This window comes from Jaculus jaculus, unplaced genomic scaffold (genome assembly GCF_020740685.1).
Source record: "Jaculus jaculus isolate mJacJac1 unplaced genomic scaffold, mJacJac1.mat.Y.cur u25, whole genome shotgun sequence".
Classification (NCBI taxonomy): domain Eukaryota; kingdom Metazoa; phylum Chordata; class Mammalia; order Rodentia; family Dipodidae; genus Jaculus; species Jaculus jaculus.
In genome coordinates this window covers 6,141,770-6,162,534 of record NW_025423515.1, presented here as the reverse complement: position 1 = coordinate 6,162,534, position 20,765 = coordinate 6,141,770, and the positions used below count along the sequence as shown (strand labels likewise).

At 38.7% G+C, this 20,765-nt stretch overlaps 1 protein-coding gene across 1 annotated transcript in view; it reads left to right on the top strand.

The window, feature by feature from the left end:
* Positions 1-18,163, top strand: part of LOC123457524 (zinc finger protein OZF-like) — a 33,323-nt gene extending 15,160 nt beyond the window's left edge. The window contains exons 2-4 of the mRNA XM_045141406.1: positions 10,224-10,365; positions 16,635-17,825; positions 17,910-18,163. Of these exons, the coding sequence (XP_044997341.1) occupies positions 10,224-10,365; positions 16,635-17,825; positions 17,910-18,163 (1,587 nt within the window). The remainder of the gene's footprint in view (positions 1-10,223; positions 10,366-16,634; positions 17,826-17,909) is intronic.
* The last annotated feature ends 2,602 nt before the right edge of the window (positions 18,164-20,765 follow it).

Sequence of the window (20,765 nt, the reverse complement as noted above, 5' to 3'; positions counted from 1 at the left end):
AGCCTTTGGATGAAATGTCCTGTATATATCTGTTAGGTCCATTCCTTCTATGACCCCATTTAGTCCAGATGCCTCTCTGTTTTTGTTTTGTTTTGTTTTTTCCCGGGATGACCTGTCAATTGATGAGAGTGGGGTGGTAAAGTCACCCACTACCACTGTTTTTGGTGTTATCTGTGACCTTAGTTCTAATAGTGTTTTTTTAATGAATTTGGGAGCCCCCATGTTAGGTGCATATATGTTTAGGATTGTAATGTCCTCCTGTTGGAGTGTGCCCTTAATCAATATAAAGTGACCTTCCTTATCTTTCTTGACTTACGTTGGAATAAAGTCTACCTTGTCAGATATTAGGATAACAACCGCTGCTTATTTTCTAGGCCCATTTGCTTGAAACACCGTCTTCCAGCCTTTCACCCTAAAATAATGTCTGTCCTTTGTAGAAAGGTGAGTTTCTTGGAGACAACAAATTGAAGGATCCTGCTTTTTAACCCAGTCTGCAAACCTAAGTCTTTTCGTTAGGGCATTGAGGCCATTGATATTGAGATATTATTGAAAGGTGTGTATTTATGTTTGCCTTTTTTTTTTTTTTTTGTGGTTCCAGTTTTACCTGTACTCTCTTGTGTTAACTAGTATTTGAATATTGCTTGTTTTTTCTAGGTTCCTTATATGTGTGCTTTCCTTTTCTTCAGCATGGAGGATTCTATCAAGTATTTTCTGTAGACCTGGTTTTGTCTTCAAATACTCATTTAACCTGCTTTTGTCATGGAATGGCCTTATTTCTCCATATATTAGAATGGATAACTTTGCAGGATAAAGTCACCTGGGTTGACAGTTGTTATCTTTCAGAACTTGGAATACATCACTCCAAGCCCTTCGGGCTTTAAAATTTTGTGTTGAATAATCTGCTGTAATCCTGATGGGCTTACTTTTGTAGGTAACTTGATTTTTCTCTCTAACTGCTTTCAATATTTTTTCTTTGGTGTGTGTGTTTGGAAGTTTGATTATAATATTGCGAGGAGTGTTTCTTTCCAGGTTTTGTCTGGCTGGGGTTCTAAAGGCTTCCTGTATCTGCATTGGCACCTCTTTCCCAATTTGGGGGAAATTTTCTTCTATGATTTTGTTGCAGACACCTACTATGCCTTTTGAGTGGAATTCTTCTCCTTCTACTGTGCCCTGAATTCTTATATTTGATCTTTTCATAGTGTCCTGAATATCTTGAAATTCCCACTCATACTTTTCTATAAGTTTGTCTTTCTCATTGTTTTACTGTATTAGATCTGCCACCCGGCTTTCTAGCTTAGATATTCTGTCTTCTCCTTCATCCATTCTACTGATGAGACTTTCTACAGAGTTTTTTATTTCATTAACTGTGTTCTTCATTGCTAGTAATTCTGACTGGTCTTTCTTTATTACTTCTATTTCCTTAGTTATGTCTTGTATTGCTTTCTTTATTTCATGAAATTGGTGTCCTGCATCTTCTTTGATTCCTTTGATTTACTCTTTGACTTCCTCTTTGATTCCTTTGATTTGTTGTCTGACTTCTTTGAACATATTACAGTCATTCTTTTGAAATCTTTCTCAGGCATTTCCTCTAACTCATTCTCACTGGGGGTCATTTCTGATGCATTAATACTTTTAGGTGGATTTATATCATCTTGCTTTTTAGTGTTTCTTGTGTTATAATGTATATATTTTTGCATCTTGGATTAAGTTAATGCTTGGATTTTCCAGCTAGCTGGGTATTCTTAGCTGTATCAATTGATTTGATGTTATATGTTTTCAGGGTAAGAGCTTAAGGTGTTAAGTGTGGCTCTTAAGACTCTGAGAGTATCTACAAAGGTGCTCCTAGGGGTTGAGTTTCCCTGCTATGGGAGTATTCAAGTAGGCTGAGTGGAATAAAATACAGGTAGATTCTAAAAGTTAACTAAACACTGTACCCATTTAATCAAAAACAGCCCTAAGTATGTATGCCAGAGTAGTTACTATAACAACCAGATCCTCTATCAACATAGAGTTTAAGATTTCTGGTCTGTTGAGGGATCCAAGTCAGCTTGTGACCAAGTGAGACCTTCCCCTGGTACAATCCCAGTTACCTTGGATGGTTTTGGTCTCATTCAAGTTGCTGCCTGGTCGTTGGGGTGCTGCTGCTGCCACTGAAGCTGCTGCTGCTGGGTCTGCCGCTGCTGCCACTGCTGTATCTGCTGCTGCTGCTGGGTCCGCTGTTACTGGTGCCGGAGCCACTGATATTGCTGCCAGACTCTGCTCCTGCTTAGGTCCCACTGTCAGCTCAAGTTGGCGTGGCTGGGTTCTGGGACTATTGCTCTGTTTGCTGGAGCTGGGCTCAGGCAGTGGGGGGGAGGGAGGGAGCCGCAGCTGCTCTGGTTCTCTCGCTGTTCCACGTGTTCTTCTACCTTGTGGTGTGCTCCTCCTTTGCTCACTGTCACTCTTCCTTCACGTTTCCTAAGTTGCGGAGAGCTCCGTTGTGAGGGGAAGCTCCCTGCACCTGGCTTTTCCTGTGGCCGGAGCCGAGCCAGGCGGCTTCTGGTGCCTGCCACCACCGCGGTTGGCAGAGCTGCCGGGGCCGCTTTTGCCGGCCTGTGCAAGCTCTAGATGCTCTGGATCTCTTCTACTTCTCTGCTGCTGCTTCAATTTCCTATACACCTCACTTTTTAGTAAAAGTGTGTATTTTGATGAGATATTTTGGTCTTCCCCCCCCCCCAGGCTGCTTTGGCGTGGTACCTACGCTGCCATCTTAACCAGAAGTCTCCCTATTTTCAAATAGATGTTTTGTTGACACATTTCTTCAGAAAGGAAGGATGGGCATGCATGTGGCTTTAAGTCGGTACTGGAGGAATCAAACCCAGGCTGTCAGGCTTCATAAGCAAATGTGTTGAACTACTAGAGTAATCTCTCCCATACCCCTGCATACCATTTTGATGCTTTTTTTTTATCCTCCTTTACCATTTTATACAGAAAGTTGGTAGGCCCAATTTTGAGCAGCTCCTATTCAGATAACATTAGTCTCTGCAGGGTCATGAATGCAGTGGCCATGTCCTGTCTCGAAAAGAATGGTCCACCTTATTCTGAACCTCCTTTGTGCCTTGCTGTCTTTCTACCCCCTAACTTGCTAATATGAATGATGGATTTCTAGGGTGTAGATAAAGTATATCCTTTTTTCTTGGAAAAAAAATTATTGTGATTACCAGCAATGCAGTTAAGTTCACTTCAATATTGAAAAAAGTGCCTCACATTCATTTGGAATGTCAAGGCAATAGGGTCAGTATTTCCATGTGAGTCTCTCATGTAGGTCTGTTGTCATTCTTCTTATAATTCATGTGAGTAGTCTAGTCTTTTCTGTCAATTAGATATAACCATTGTAGACCCCCTCTCTTAATAAATATAATTTTGAAAAGAGTTGTTTGTATAGTAAAAAGAAATTTTATTCCTATAATTCTTAAAATGTTTTTTGCAGTATACCTGTATGTTGTAACATGTTAACTGTTAACTTTACTGCTGGGCTTTCCCTCACCTCCAGTGTTTATCTGTGCCATTTAAGTTAACCAACTTGGGGCTGGAATGATGGCTTAACAAGTAAGATGCTAGCCTGTGAAACATAAGGACCCAGGTTCAATTTCCCATTACCCATGTAATCCAGATGCACAAGGTGGTACATACTTCTGGAGTTTGTTGGCAGTGGCTACAGGCCCTGGCCAGACCATCCTCTATAATCTGCTTCTTTCTCTCTCATTCAAACAAAATAAAATATTTCAAATTAACCAACCTGTTATACATTGAAAAGCTAAACATCAGCCAATGAAATGATAATCAGGGCTCCTTTTCATTTGTGGTTAAAAGGTAGGTGGTCTTCCAGCATGGTATGCTTGCTTATATCTGCCTTTTGGTGTATACATATTGCTCTGTGCAGAAGTAAAGTTTGCCTTGACAAACCACCTGCATGTCAGTGTTTGTCTCTCAATTTGTGACCAAGTAAGTGCCTGTAATACTCATAACACTATACTTTGGAGTATATATGGGAATATGATGGACTCAGGGCAAAAATATATATAGATATCCCATTTTTTTGGCATTGTGGTTTGATTTAAGTTTTCAGGTAGAAGATAGCTGTAATTAACTACACATTTGCAAGATTTGTTCCTAGCTCATGGAAATGTGGGTGGTGGATAATTGCTGGAGGAGGTGTGTTGTTTTTATTGGTCTTGGGGCTATAATAGACTGTTCCAACTTAAGAAACTTGCCTCAGTCTCCTGGTGCTATTTTCCATCAGATGCTTACAAGAAGATGACATCCAGCCTCTGCTCTACTATCTTTTCCCTACTATCAGGAAGCTTCCCTTCAATACTGTCAGCCAAAATCAACCCTTTCTTTCCAAGATCTACTTTTAGTCTAATGCTTGATCCAAGAATCAAGAAGGTGACTACAACACAAACCTGGTGCCTGTTGGGCACTGCCAGGCACAGGCTAGAGCCTTCAGGAGATGGGCCTGAGCTGCCAGAAATGGCTAAGGATCCCTGGGCTACAGGAGGCCATTCTCTCTCTCCAAGACCAGCACACCTGAACTTAGGCTTTGCTGATAGCCCTGTGACTTTTGGCCACTTGCCTAGGAAACTCCTTATCAGCCAGCCGCCTTCACATGTCCCATCCCACTATGATCCTCTTCCTGCCACTATGTAGATCATCTGACTCTCTCCCTTCATGCTGGAATGAATATTCCTAGGCATTGGCTAGCAACCTTTAAAGCCACAATCCCTTTAGGATGATCTTCCTGCTCTCAACAGCTTATTAACCCATTTCCCTAACAATAAACTGAGCTGTTCACTGAGACTGCCTCCTCAAAGTTGCTCTTTCTGCATGTGCCTGGCCGGTCTCAAGACCCTGCTCTTCGTGGTTGCCTGGAGGATCCCAGGATCCAGAGCCAGTGCCTGAATAAGGACCCTCTGAGACAGGCCAGGATATGTGAATGCTCACCCAGAGTGACTGAGTGATATCAGTCCATGTGCCTTTCCTCCACATTTTTGAGTGCTGGCTGGATTCTCTTTTCCCTCCTTTATTTTCAGTGCACACCATTGCAAGGCAGCAGACACAACAAACTGGCCATTGTTGTCTCTTGGCCAAGGCCACTCTTTGGCATTTACTAAAGGCCAGCTGTTCTCTGCCTGGGCCCATTGGGTATTGGCAAAGACCTTCTATTTACTTCTTTCCAACACAAAAAGCCAGTAACACATATACCTCTTAAAAACCTGTAGGGCAGGTCGCTGGCCTCTTAAACTTGTAGAAAGGCTTATGTCCAGACCATTGGGAAATCCCCTGAAGTACTGTTCAGCCCTCAGGGATTTTGCCCTTTGATCGTGGCATTTCCACTCTTTTCCTGTCATGAATGTTACTGCCTCCCACCAAAAAAGAATTTATAGATCAGTAGTTCTCCTGAAAGGGGAATTAAGTTCTCCCAGAGGGAGGCTGCCTCCTTTGGGTAGTCAGTCACCCCTTGGATGATTGGGGAGATCCATGTGACCCAGACATATGGGCCTTCATAGCTTATCTGGTTAGAAAATGGAAAGTTCAGGAAGGAAATTTCTCCTCACTCCCTTGTCATCTCCTTTCAAGTTTCTCTGCTATGCAAGCACTACAAAGCAGCTCAGGACCACAGGCAGGCTCATGCACAATGAGATAATGGTGCTTTGGCCCATGAAGGCATAACCTTCCCTGGTGGTCTCAGGGACCCTGTCCCTTCCCAGCAGCCCCTGGTGGTCCTGGGGTCCCTCTCTTTTCCCAACTGCCCCTGGTTATCTCAGTGACCCCCTTCCTACCCAGGAGTTCCTTCTTTCCCCTTGTGAAGCTGGACCCAGATGAGAGCCAGGGAGCACAGCAAGGCTGATCCAAAGGTGCTGAGCATCAAGCCCCTGCCCTGTTCAGGCACTGCCTGCAGTATCAGCACCACAAAGCAACAGCAAAAGGGAAAAAAAAGGTCATGTTTATATAAAGCGTATGGTGAAATGAAGTTTTACATAAACAATGCCATTTGTTACTTGACATCATAGATAAAATTACTAAGTTTATGTCCTAGGTCAACCTTAACTTACATAGAGGATTATTGTAAACAACAAAATTCTCTCTGAGACGGCAACTCAGGGCCAGTCACAAGACCCTGCTCTCCATGGTTGTCTGGATGATCCAGGGACCCACAGGTGCCAGTAAGTTGTTACTGTTGGAAAATGACTGTGTGGCTTTGGGTCTTTTGGAACTGATTTGCAAAAGGAATTTGTAATGTTGGCCCAAAAGAAGCCATTCAGTGTTGTTAACGGTGTTTGATGGGCTGTTCTGGTCAGAGTTTAGAGATCTGAATGCAGTAAGATCTATGGACTCTGAGGTTTGGTTTATGATAAGAATTAAGAGCTTTGTCTGGGCTGGAGTAGAAGAAATTTATATGAAAGTCTTACTGAACTTTTCCTTTGTCTTAAAGACTTGTGCAGAGTTGTATTTATAAATAGACAGCTGTGAGAAGGAGGTGGCACAGAAACAAACAACCATTTCATCTTACAGACAGGTCCTGTTGAGCTGCAATTGCTTGAGAAACCAACATTGGGAATGAGCCAGCCGTTCTGTATTGGGACATCAGAATGAATGCTGTCTCTTTTAAAAGTCAGGGTGCCTGAATACTTAAGGAGTGTCCTGGTGTTCAAATCCATCTTCCAACAAATTTACAAATTTCATAGCCCATCCAGTACTATGAAGCCTATTAACTACAGGAATGAAATCATCATTGGATTTGCTGCATTTTTTGACATGGCCCCTAAGTAATGTGGAGCCCTAAATGTTGGCCATTGGGGCCATGGCATAGATAAACAATTAGTTGCATTAGAAAACCACAGGATTTTATTGATGCCCCAGGATTGTAAGAAAATTTGCAAGGGAAATTGATGCCTTGGATAGTTGTTCCCCAGACTGTGAGCAGCACAGATATAGGCAGAACTGGAATGCCATGAACTTCATCACTGGTTACACACGTCAGAGTTGGAGTTACTAACTGTTCAGACATTCTAGGTTGAATAATGAAAATTGCCCAATTAAAATGTTTGGCCAAGAGTTTATTGAGATTGTTGTTTGAAGGATGGTTCAAAAGATTGCCTACTGTGTATGACCCAGAGCTATCTGAGTTCCCATTGATTAAAGAAGAATACACTATTGTATACTTGTAGATGAATTTCATTATCTAACCACACTATGGAGCTATATAAATAACAGTTTCATATTTAAATGCTGAGTGATAGTGGGGAAAATACTACCTTTTAAAAACTTCGTTATTTGTAACTGCCCCAAATATATCCAGTGTACCATGATAAAATTTCTCCCCCACCACCCTCTATTTTCTTCCTCCAAAATCCAATCTGCATTGATTCCCTTCTTCTTTCCAAATAGTCTCTCTTCTATTTTAATGTCATTTATTTCCCACTTACATTGCAGATTTTGTGCAGATAGAATCAGCCACTATGAGGTTGTTAATGTCAAGAACAATTTTTATCTACAATTTTGTCACTTACAATTCTTTATTTTTTGGATTTTTTTAAAATTTTTTTGTTGTTGTTCATTTTTTATTTATTTATTTGAGAGCAACAGACACAGAGAGAAAGACAGATAGAGGGAGAGAGAGAGAATGGGCATGCCAGGGCTTTCCAGCCTCTGCAAACGAACTCCAGACACATGCGCCCCCTTGTGCATCTGGCTAACATGGGACCTGGGGAACCAAGCCTCAAACTGGGGTCCTCAGGCTTCACAGGCAAGCGCTTAACCGCTAAACCATCTCTCCAGCCCTATTTTTTGGATTTTAGATGTAGGTTCTCACTCTAGTCCCAGATAACCTGAAGTTCACTATGCATTCTCAGCAGGCCCTCAGACTGATGGTGATCCTTCTACATTTGCCTTCCTAGTTTTGGGATTAAAGGCATGTACCACTATGCCCAGCTCTCACAATCCCTCATCCACCTCTTCCACAGTGGTTCCTGAGCCTTGGAGTATGTGATAGTTGTGTCTCATTTAGTACCGAACATTCTACTGTCAATTATCAACAATTTCTTGTATAGTTAATCTACCCAGTGGTGACCACCATATGAAAAAGGAGGCATGAATAGATGGCAGGTTAGTGGGAATAATATATCATATTAACAATACAAGAGTAGTTCTATAAGAATTATGGCCTGCTGTGGTGGTATGATTCAAGTGTCTCCTATAAACTTAGGTGTTCTGAATGCTTGTATCCCCCACTGTTGGAAATTTGACAATTGAAGCTTCTGGAGCACTGTATTGTTATAGCCACCTTTCCTTTGGCAGTGTTTAGCAGATTCTCCTGTTAATTGTTTTGTGTCACGTGTTGTCCAGGAGGTGATGTCCACCTTCTGCTGGTTATATTATTTTCACCTGCCACTTTGGAGTTTCACCTCAAGCCTGTAAGCCAAAATAAACCCCCTTTTCCCCACAAAGTGATCTTGTTTGGCTGTTTCTGCCAGCAATGTGAAAGCAACAGCAACACCTCCCTAGCTAGGGGATCCTGATTAAGTATTCAGTACCAGGCAGAAATTCCCTCTTATGGAGAATGCCTCAAGTTTAATCACAGAACATTTGGTCTCCCCATAATGGACATAGCACTATTGTCCAATTGATACATTTGACCTGGTTTACCATCAAAAAAAACCTTGCATGGCCACCACAGGGTAACATCATTGATTACTTTTCTCTCCCAACAGGTTTCTTAGCTCTTCCTAGTACATTGATAGCCAGCTAACTGGGAGGAGGCTTCCATCTTTGCTGCAGCTTGATTTCCCAGAGCACTGCATCTCACACATGTGGAGTTTTAGCAATAGAGTCTTACCACCTGGTTCTGGAGGATAACTAAGGGTCTTTGCAATGCTTGAAGTATTCTCTGACATCAGTCGATTTTATGGCTGTCAGTGGAAGACAACCTACCTTGGCCCTGAACTTTTCTAATAACAATGCATTGCTTCTTGGTACAACAATACCTATCTCTAAAATACTTCTGCTTAAACTCTATTTTAACATATAAATTACTAGCTAGGAAATAAATAGTTTTTAAATACCATTTATCTGTTAGTAAACCATTAGGGCTCAAGAGAAGAGAAAAACTCCTACTTTATTAGCACTATTTGTGACATACATGTGAGCCAAGATGTTTCAGATTGTGTCTGTTCATTGGATTGGAGTTGCATGGCAGAGTGGCAAGCACAGTGCCGTGTATCTGTATGGATTTCCAACATAAACTGCGGTGAAACTGACTGATGCAACATGGTAGCTTGGTGGCAAAACACCTTTAATTTATTGTTTATAATATATGTGATTTTGAGTTAATATTTTGTTTTCATTTAATCAGAATCCTTTCAGTTTTGCCATATTTATTATGACCCCAACATTGATGATCAGACTCCATATGAATTCAGAATCCACAACTTTATTAAGAGCTTCTATTCCACTATCAGTGTCAAGAATTAAACCCAGGGCTGGAGAGATGGCTTAGCGGTTAAGCGCTTGCCTGTGAAGCCTAAGGACCCTGGTTCAAGACTCGGTTCCCCAGGTCCCACGTTAGCCAGATGCACAAGGGGCGCACACGTCTGGAGTTCGTTTGCAGAGGCTGGAAGCCCTGGTGCGCCCATTCTCTCTCTCTCCCTCTATCTGTCTTTCTCTCTGTGTCTGTCGCTCTCAAATAAATAAATAAATAATTTAAAAAAAAAAAGAATTAAACCCATGACCTTGTATCTTCGGGGCAGGCAGTGTACAATACAAGACCTAATATATGCGATTCCATTCCATTGTATTTTCATTTAATCATCATCATCATCTTACACCAGGCATGATGGCACAAGCCTCTAATCCCAGCACTTCAGTGGCTGAGGAAGGAGGATTGCTGTGAGTTCGAGGTAACCCTGAGATTACATAGTGAATTCCAGGTCACCCTGGGCTACATTTGAAACCCTAACTCAAGAAAACAAAACAAACAAACAACAACAAAACCCCTTATTTTACTGAATCACTTCAGCAATATACGGGAACAATATTAGTCTTGAGTCTTTTCTTCCATGGTACAGCATATAAGCTTTGTGCTTACTGAAAAAGTCCCTACCAAGAGACACATAGAAGCATGAAGTCCAGTTTACTAGTCCCTCTTTTGTAGTCTTGGATTGAAGAGAAATATCTCATTATAGCAACTGGTGTCATTTGAAGACGTCGCTGTGGACTTCACCTGGCAAGAGTGGCAGCACCTGGATGCTGTTCAGCGAAACCTCTACAGAGACGTGATGCTGGAGAACTATAGAAGCCTGATGTTCTTGGGTGAGCTAAACTCCCGTGAGTTTCTGAGTAGCAATGCTTTTCTTTTTGGTGGATAAGTATAGTCATTGCTAGTAACATTTGGTATTGTTTTGATATTTTACTCTTAAACTTACATACATAAAGGAACATATTATATAAAACAAAGTGGATTTACAGTACACGCATACATAATGACAAGAGTCTGTCAGATTAGGCATTAGTTGTATGGGGAACACTCAAAAATTCTAGTAGCTATTTTGAAATACTAATGTAAGTGTTGCTAGAAGCATGCTAAGTTACTTCTGTGCTATACAACGAATATATATGAAGTTATTTCTTCCCAATGCACCCAGTTAATTCTATCTATGCCCATTCTATCCCTTTTATTCTACTCATTTTCACTTTGTAATTACTTGTTATGTTTTCTACCTCTATTATGTTAACTTGGACTTGTAAGTATAATGAGAACATGAAGAATTTTTGTTTCTGTTATCATATTTTATTTATATACCATGAATTTTTTTGGGGGGGGGGACTGAAATCACATCTATTCACTCCAATTACAGAGGAATGTGATAGCCCAAGGGGGAAAAATATATAAATTCCCCTTTCTGGGTGAGCTTATTGAATTACTTAGAAAGCAAATGTTTCTTTCCACCACAAAGGAAGGGTAGGGTTCCTTACAATGTGCTCCCTCCAGACATAAAATGGCCTGGATATCCATGACCTCACAGTGCCTGATACAAGACCATCATAAGCAGAGGAAAAGATCATGACATCAAAATAAAAGAGAGACTGATTGAGATGAGGAGGGGATATGATGGAGAATGGAATTTCAAAGGGGAAAGCGGGGGAAAGGGGAGGGAGGGTATTACCATGGGATTTTTTTTTTTTTAATAATCATGGAAAATGTTTTAAAAAATTGAGATAAATAAATAAATAAAATGCAGAGCCAGCAAAAAAAAGGAAAGTAAATGTTTCTATAATACACATTTTTACTGCCAAAAAATCAAAACCCTAATATGTTTTTATCACTTATTTACACATTACCAATTGGAATATTTAGTGAAAATTTATAGCATTTATTTCTGGTTGTTGAGTGTTGATTGCCTATTTCCATTATCATAGACTTATGTAAGTGTTCTTGATTTCATTGATATTACTGTGTTGAAAAATCTCTTGGAGGTCAGTAGAGCTGCTTTAAGATGATGACAATCAATTCAGAACCAGAGAAAATAGTTTTATTACTTAATATGCTACCCTACAGTTATCTTCATACCACCATTGTTAATTTTTTTCTTTTTATTTGGAGACTGGATCTCACTCTACCCTAGGTTATCCTGGAGTGCACTGTGTCACCAAGTCTGTCCTCAAAATCTTAGTGATTTTCCTACCTTAGGTACCCAGTTGTTTGTGGTGAAGGTGTGTACCACCATACCTGGATACATTTCTCCTTAGAGTCCTTTTTCTTTATATCCATTTGACCTCCAGACAAAGACATTTTTCTATTCTCCCTTGTGATTTGTGCAGACTTTGTTCATTGCACTGATCATATATCTTAGGCTAAGGTTTTACCTTGTTTTTTTTTCCCTTTATGCTTTGAATTGAACTTAGCAGTTCATACATCCTAGAAAGGTGTTCTACTACTAAGGCATTTTTCATCACAATTGAGGCCCTCTGTTATATATAACATTAATTGTTACATTATAGTCCTGTGTTGATTTATGGAATTTTCATTTTTCTTTTGTGTGTGTGTGTGTGTGTGTGTGTGTGTGTGTGTGTAAGGACATTCACATGCTTTACTCAGTGGTACCCTTCAAATTATTTGTATTTCTTTTTTTTTTTTAATACTTTAGAACATGGTTATTATATACATGCACCTACTTAAGGGCAATTCTTATAAATCCAAGGCTATTGTTTCCTAATATTCCTTGTGGTTTATTCATTTGCCTAAGGTATTTTTTTTATTTTAATTTAATTTTTTTGTTGTTGTTGTTGTTTTTGAGGTAGGTTTTCACTCTGGTCCAGACTGACCTGGAATTAACTCTGTCATCTCAAGGTGGCCTTGAACTCATGGCAATCCTCCTACCTCTGCCTCCTGAGTGCTGGGATTAAAGGCGTGTGCCACCACGCCCGGCTTGCCTAAGGTATTTTTAAATAGTAATGCAATTTTTGTCTCAGCTTTAACAGTTTATTTCTTTTTTTTTTTAAATGTTTTATTTATTTGAGAGCAACAGACACAGAGAGAAAGACAGATAGAGGGAGAGAGAGAGAATGGGCGCGCCAGGGCTTCCAGCCTCTGCAAACGAACTCCAGACGCGTGCGCCCCCTTGTGCTTCTGGCTAATGTGGGACCTGGGGAGCCGAGCCTCTAACCGGGGTCCTTAGGCTTCACAGACATGCGCTTAACCGCTAAGCCATCTCTCCAGCCCTCAGCTTTAACAGTTTAGTTGTGAATACTCTTTTCTGTTTTACTTTTTAAAAAATATTTATTTATTTATTTGAGAGGGGGAAAGAGAGGATAAGGCAGATAGACAGAATCAGTGTGCCAGGGATTTCAGCCACTGCAAACAAACTCCAGGTGCATGCACTACCTTGGTCACCTGGCTTGTACTGGTACTGGGGAAATCAAGCCTAGTTCATTTGGCTTTACAGACAAGTGCCTTAACCACTAAGGCATCTCTCCAGCCCCTACTTTACTATTTTTTAAATATTAAATTCTTTAATTGAACTCTTTCCCCACAATATTTCTCTTTTCTTTTTATGACCACTTTCTCTTATTTCTACTTATCATTAATGTCATTTCTCATCTTTCTACTTTCATTATGTTCCCCTTCCATTATGCTCTATGCATTTTTTTTTATTTTTTAATCATTGTTTAAGATTTTTGTTCCTAAATGTGTGAGGTTGAGTTAGAAAGACCTCTGCAAGTATGAGGCCAGTCTCAGGCTACAGTATCTCTTCTTGGCCAACCTGGGCTAGAGTGAGTCCATATCTTATTAAAAAATATTGTATTACATATGCTGTTCAAAGTCACTTGAGGCAAATATTTTCAATGTCCCTTCAGGCAAGTATTCCAGTTAATGAACACCAGGAGTATAAACTTTCTCTAAGCTAACTTTGCAGTTCACCTAATAGACATTAGCTATAGAAATGCAGATTTTGTCTTACAGAAGTCCACCTACTATAACATATTGACACAATTTGTACATTATTTCCCAACAACAGGGAACTGTATGACCAAACCAGATTTAATCTTCAAGTTAGAGCATGGATATGCACCATGGAGTGTACTAGAAGGCTCAATTCAGAGGATTCCAGGCAAGTAAATGCATAATTTGTAAATAGGTCAATGAGATGAGAACTTATCAGAAATTGTCATGATAAGTGGTATTACTGGGAATCACCCACCTTTTATTACATGGAGAAGTTTCTACTCTTCTTCTGATATTGAAGAATGCTTTCTTATTTATTTATTTATTTATTTATTTATTTATTTATTTATTTGAGAGTGACAGACACAGAGAGAAAGACAGATAGAGGGAGAGAGAGAGAATGGGTGCGCCAGGGCTTCCAGCCTCTGCAAACGAACTCCAGACACGTGCGCCCCCTTGTGCATCTGGCTAACATGGGACCTGGGGAACTGAGCCTCGAACTGGGGTCCTTAATCTTCACAGGCAAGCGCTTAACCACTAAGCCATCTCTCCAGCCCGAAGAATGCTTTCTTTTGCATTCCAAAATATACCTCCCTATTTAAGTGGTTTGGTAAAATATGTGTTAGATATTGTACTATGTTGTTAACTGACCATTTTCTGTATGTTTCAGTATAATGCCATGAGCCACTTTCACTGCTGTGACAAAATCCTTAAAGAAACACCTTAAGGAAGAAAAATATTTATTCAAGAATACAATTCTATAATGGTGGTTTTTCTTACAATGTTGACACAAAGAAAGTATTGAACATAATTATATTTACTATTGCCTGTGAAATTTAGAAGTAGCTGAGAAAAGATAGCATCAGAGATTCCATGATAAGAAATTAGAACATGTCTGTGCAATGTGCATGAGAATCTAGGTAAAAAAATTGTATTTGATTTGTAAAATATAGTTAGTATATCAGGGATTTATAAATATGCATTTGGGACATTGAAGAAAGAAAATATAAATGACAGTACAAATAAAAGTAAGAAATAGTCCATTCTTATGTTCTATGTGAAAATAAAATGTAAAGCCACAGGTACAGACCAGATAGTACAAAGAGTTCTGTGTCAACAGTGGTATCTGTAGTGTTATTAGAAATATGTGTCTCATGCAGATGTTAATTCTAGAGATTCAGATCAGTATGGCTGTCATTCACTCTGTACCAGCAAACTCACATTAGAGCAATGCTAGAATTAACAATTTGAAATTTTTGAAACCTGAAAATATGGGTAATTCAGGGAGTCATTACACATTAAAAATTTATATGTGGGAGATGGACAAAAGACAAAACACTCGATCTGACAGGACCAAATGGAGAATTGCTGATCAAGTTTTGCATTAGAGAGGCCAAGGAGGGAAGTTTTGGTGTTCTCACCCTTCATGGTGAAGAGTCAATCATATTGCTTATTGATGTTCAAAGTATAGAGAATGATAAGCTATATTGATTATATTGTTTGGCCTGTAGGCATTCATTATAAGGTTACATATTTAGTTTTAAAATGACTCTGAAAATTATAAAACCACATCAATTATATGGGTGGATCCTTCCCCTTACCACATGTATGCCAATCTCAAGGTTTTCTAGTGGCTTGATTCTTGCTTGGGTACTTGCATTCCTGAATTGAACTAAGAGTCCTTGTTTTTGGTTTTTGACTGTCTGATAGACAATAGAGAGGCCTTGTATTTTTCCCTGTTTATGGAATAAATTCAGGGCTCTGCCTTTTATGTTAATCTCAATGTATTTTTAATGGCTTTTTATATGAAAATACAATTTTTTTTGCCTACGGACCTGCTATTGACATTACTTATGGGTCCATCCATCAATGCATATATACCATCACCATCAACAGTGAGCACAGAATGACTATATCAGTCTACAGATGAACCACCATTCTGCCAACAACCACTTGTAGAAACAATGTAGCTGTTTTTCAACTTGTTCTTTTCTCTTTATTTTTCAACTGTTTTTCTGCATTAATAGCTTTGTTTTCATTTTATTCATATTATGATACTTTTCATAATCATATTTTACTCTTTATTTTTATTTTAATTACTATTATTTTGCTTTCATGTCATAATATGGTTAGTTTTTCTTATTTTTCATGCAGACTTTTTTCTGTTTCTTCTTTCTCATTTTCTCTTTCATTCAGAACAATAATGATTGAAAACTATGTTCATCTACTAATAATTAGATATTAGTATTTAAGAAAATGTTTAAAATATCATATCCATAGTCACTATGAAATGCAATATTGGTTGGGAAGCTCACGCAGTGGGTTAATATGCTTTTGCATAATCATGAGTTCAGATCACCAGAATTAACCAGAATACTGAGAATTCCTCTAATCTCATAGGGCATAATATTGTATGCACAGCATTTTACAACATGAGGCACTGTTAAACAAAATTAAAGACAATGACGACCAAGCTTGACTTATTATCAGAAAGCATGCATTTGGTAACACATTTCTAAACTCACAAACAGGCATTCACATATAAACATAAAAAATAAAAAACCTATCATGAATATGTACCATGGAGAAAGGTGGTAATAGAGAGGCTAAAAACAAAAATACATTCCCTATGTTATTGTAGTAGAATTTGGCACTAGTTTTTGTACATAAACAAAATATTATAGAGAAAAACATCCAGTCCACATGTGCTAAAATGATGTGTAAACACTTAGGCAAGTAACTGCCAGAGGAAAATAAGAAAAACTTTTCTTCATATTTCACTGAAAATTAAATGGTTAAATAAACCTAACTGAAAGAATTGCTGTCTTCAAAAAAATTAGACCAGAACTTACTGAGGAGGAATGAAAACCCAACATAACAACAAAAAAGTCATCTCACTTAGAGGTCTCTAATAAATTCTGCTAAATAGGAAATTATTTGCTGAGTTTGCACTTTGTTGTGTAATTCATGCCCCATGTCAAGAAACTCTCTATAGAGAATAGTACAGAAGTCAGTTGAAAAGTAGCATTAATATAATTAATGTGAGCTGTCTTTTTGTAAATAATAATACTCTGCCAAATAGTAGGAAGCCCTTGTGAGTCAAATTTGTGTTTAGTATTTTGAATGGAATAACTTTGTTTTTATTTCTCAGAACTAAAAACTCAACAGAAAATGAATTGGACTGAGACTGATGATTTTAAACAATGCCAAAATATTGTTTACCAGAAGTTATATCAGAATTGTTATCAAGGAAGAAACACAGGTGACAAGCTGAATGAATGTAGGACCTTTATCTCCAAGTCACAGGTCAGTAATCATCAGAGAACTGATGCAGGTGAGAACCCTAATGACTGTAATGAATGTGGGAAAGCTTACATCACCCAGTCACATCTCGCTGTGTATCATCAAATACACAGAGGTGAAAAGCCATATGAATGTATTAAATGTGGGAAAGCTTTCACCTCCAAGTCACAACTGACGAATCATCAAATAATTCACACAGAAGAGAAGCCATATGAATGTATTAAATGTGGAAAAGGCTTCACCCGCAAGTTCCAGCTCAGTAATCATCATAGAACACACACAGGTGAGAAACCATATAAATGTATTGAATGTGGAAAAGGCTTCATCGGTAAGTCAGATCTTATTAGGCATAAGAGAAGGCACACAAGTGAAAAGCCATATGAATGTACTGACTGTGGGAAAGCCTTCATCTGCAAGTCAAATCTTATTAACCATCAGAGAATTCACACAGGTGAGGAGCCATATGAATGTACTGAATGTGGGAAAGCCTTCATCTTCAAGTCAAATCTTATGAACCATCAGAAAATTCATAAAGCTGAGGAACCATATAAATGTACTGAATGTGGGAAAGCCTTCATCTTCAAGTCAAATCTTATGAACCATCAGATAATTCATACAGGTGAGAAGCCATATGAATGTACTGAATGTGGGAAAGCCTTCATTTACAAGTCACATCTTATTAGACATCGGAGAACTCACAAAGGTAAGAAGCCGTTTGAATGTATAGAATGTGGAAAAGCTTTCATCTACAAGTCACAGCTCACAAATCATCAGAGGATTCACAAAGGTGAAAAGCCATATGAGTGTACTGAATGTGGGAAAGCCTTCACCTGTAAGTCAAATCTTACTACTCATCAGAGAATTCACACAGGTAAGAAGCCATATGAATGTACTGAATGTGGGAAAGCCTTCATCCGCAGGTCATATCTTATTAGGCATCAGAGAAATCACACAGCTGAGAAGCCATATGAATGCACTGAACATAGGAAAGATTTCATCTCCAAGTCACATCTCATTAATCATCAAAGTACTCACACTGGTGAAAAGCTATATGAGTGTACTGAGTGTCAGAAAGCTTACCTGTCCAAGTCATACCTAACAATTCATTGGAGAACTCATACAGGGGAAAAGCCATATGAATGTTCTGAATGTGGGAAAGCCTTCATCTCCAGTTCACATCTCATTAAACATCAGAGGACTCACACAGGTGGGAGACCATATAAATGTATTCAATGTGGAAAAGGCTTCACACGCCAGGCAAATCTCACAATTCATCAGAGAAGTCACACAGGTGAGAAGCCATATGAATGTAGTGAATTTGAGAAAGCTTTCATGTGCAAGTCATCAGAGAACTCACACAGTGGAAAAGCCATGTGAATGAACTGAATGTGGGAAAGCCTTCATCTCTGTCAAATCTCGCAGATCATTGGAAAACTTACACACGTGAGCAGCCATATGATGTACTGAATGTGGAAAAGCTTTCATCTCCAAGTCATGGCTAACCATTCATCAGAGAATTCATATAGATGAGAAGCATATAAAGGCAATGAATGAGAGAGCACTTTCCTTGCAAAGAAAGACCTTAGGAAATATCAAAGAATTCATATGAATGTATTAAATGTGGTAATATCTTCATCTTCAAGACACATCTCACTCTGCACTAGAGAATTCACACAGGTTTGAAGACATGAGTGAACTTAATGTGGGAGAGCTTTTCTTGCCAAGTCAGATCTTTGTAGTCACCTGAGAGTTCACAAAGGTGAGAAGCTATGTGAATATGATGAATGTCTGAAAACTTTTATTGCTGAGTCAAATATTATTAAACAATAGAAAACACCCAGGCAAGAATCCAGATGAATACAGTAGTGTGGGAAATGATTCATCCTCAAATCACAGCACACTATATGTCGCAGAACTCACATTGTAAATAAACCATATGTATGTAATGAATGTGGAAACACACTCAACTCCAAGTGAGTATTAATGGAAAAGATGTGAGAAAGCTTTCTGCCTGAAGTCACAACTCACTGTGCATCTTTAGATAGATGAAAAGCCAAATGAATATACTAAAAGTGAGAAAACCTTTTTTTTACTGAAGTCGTAAGTCATAAATTATAAGAGAACACACACGGGACAAGTCAGTTTAATATAAATTTTGTAAAGGTTTCTTGTAGAGGTCAAACAAAATTTTGTATTTGAGGATTAACATAGGAGAGAAAACAGAAACCATATAGCTGTAACTGTCAAAATACACTCATCTCCAAGTCAGAGGTCATGCATCAGTGAACACACACAGATGAAAAACCATGTAAGTGTAATGAATGTGTAAAACTTTTATCTGTTCACCATAGACTACTATGTATGAGGGAATTCATATAATTTACAAATCATATGAATATAATGAATGTTAAAAACTTGCAGATAATATTCATAAATCTGAAAAGATGCACTTTGTTCTTAAAGTCATACTTTAGTGAATATCTGAAAACATCTCAGTTTTCTTTTTTCATTTGGTTGGGGAAGGCATATGGATTGGTTTAGGAACTTGCACTTGAAGAGTCATGTAGTGATGTAAACAAAGCTTAATGGCCAATTGTGATATTTGGAATAGCTAAAAGCAGAATGAAGTGTGGGTATAAGAAATTTTGACAGTAGTATTTTGTGTGATGAGTACTTTCTATGTTTTGGGAATGTGAAGAATGTTCAATATAAAAGCAATCATCTGTTATCTTGCAGAGGAAATTTTTCAAAGTTTTGAATTTCAAGACAGAAACATCTTTGGTTGAACTGCAACTCTTTAAGAGATTTCCATCTTTGAGCATCCGAATACTGATATGTATTAGAACAGTATGAGTAGTCCTGAGCAGTCTGAAAATAGGAGAGGTCTGTAATGAAAATGCTAAAGGATATTACTGTTCTGTTTCAGTCACTCAACTTATATTGCTTTTGGAAGTAGAACAAAGGCAGGAAAGAGTGGTCAGGAAGAACACAAAGCCTTCACATTGCCATTATGCAATGAAGGGAAGTCTTTAAGTTCCTTTGTAAAAACCCTATGATGTCAAAAAATAGAGCTGTAAAGATGAAAACTGTTTCAGCATAGCTGCTTAGATTTTCTGGGAATTGCTGCTGAGGAATGCTGCTCATGCTGGCATAGTTTAATTTCCCCATAAAGCTAGCTTTCAGGGCTGGAGGGATTAAAATTTGATGCCAGGTGACTTTTTTTTTTTTCTTTTTCTTTTTTGCTTAGGTTCCTTGGGTAAAGCTGTAAGGTTTGAAGTTTGTCCTCTTTCTTTTCCCATTTATAATGCTTCACCATTTCCTTGCTGTAACTTCCTTTTGCAATGGAACTGTTTACTGTGTGTTGGAAATCATTAACTGTACTTTGAATTAACAAAGCTCAAAATTAATAGACTTTCTGGCTTCTCAGTTGAGATTTGGGGGTTTTTTTGTACCAGTTTTATATTTGATAAAGACTATGGATACTTTTACATAAGATTGAATGCATATGTAATCATAAAATAGTCATGGGTTTATGGGGTCTAAGAGCAAAATTTGGATATTTGAGTGGAAAATTTCTCCTCTATTCTCATGTTTCTTTTCAATTCATGCTGACCTGGAACTCATTATGTACTTTAAGGCCAGCCCCCAAAACACAGTGGTACATTTATCTCTGCTTTCTAAGTGGAATTAAAAGTATGTGTCGGGCTGGGGAGATGGCTTAGCGGTTAAGCGCTTGCCTGTGAAGCCTAAGGACCCTGGTTCGAGGCTCGGTTCCCCAGATCCCACGTTAGCCAGATGCACAAGGGGGCACACGCGTCTGGAGTTCATTTGCAGAGGCTGGAAGCCCTGGTGCGCCCATTCTCTATCTCTCCCTGTATCTGTCTTTCTCTCTGTGTCTGTTGCTCTCAAATAAATAAATAAATATTTTTTTTAAAAAAAGTATGTGCCACTATGCCCAGCTGTTATTCAAATTTTAGCG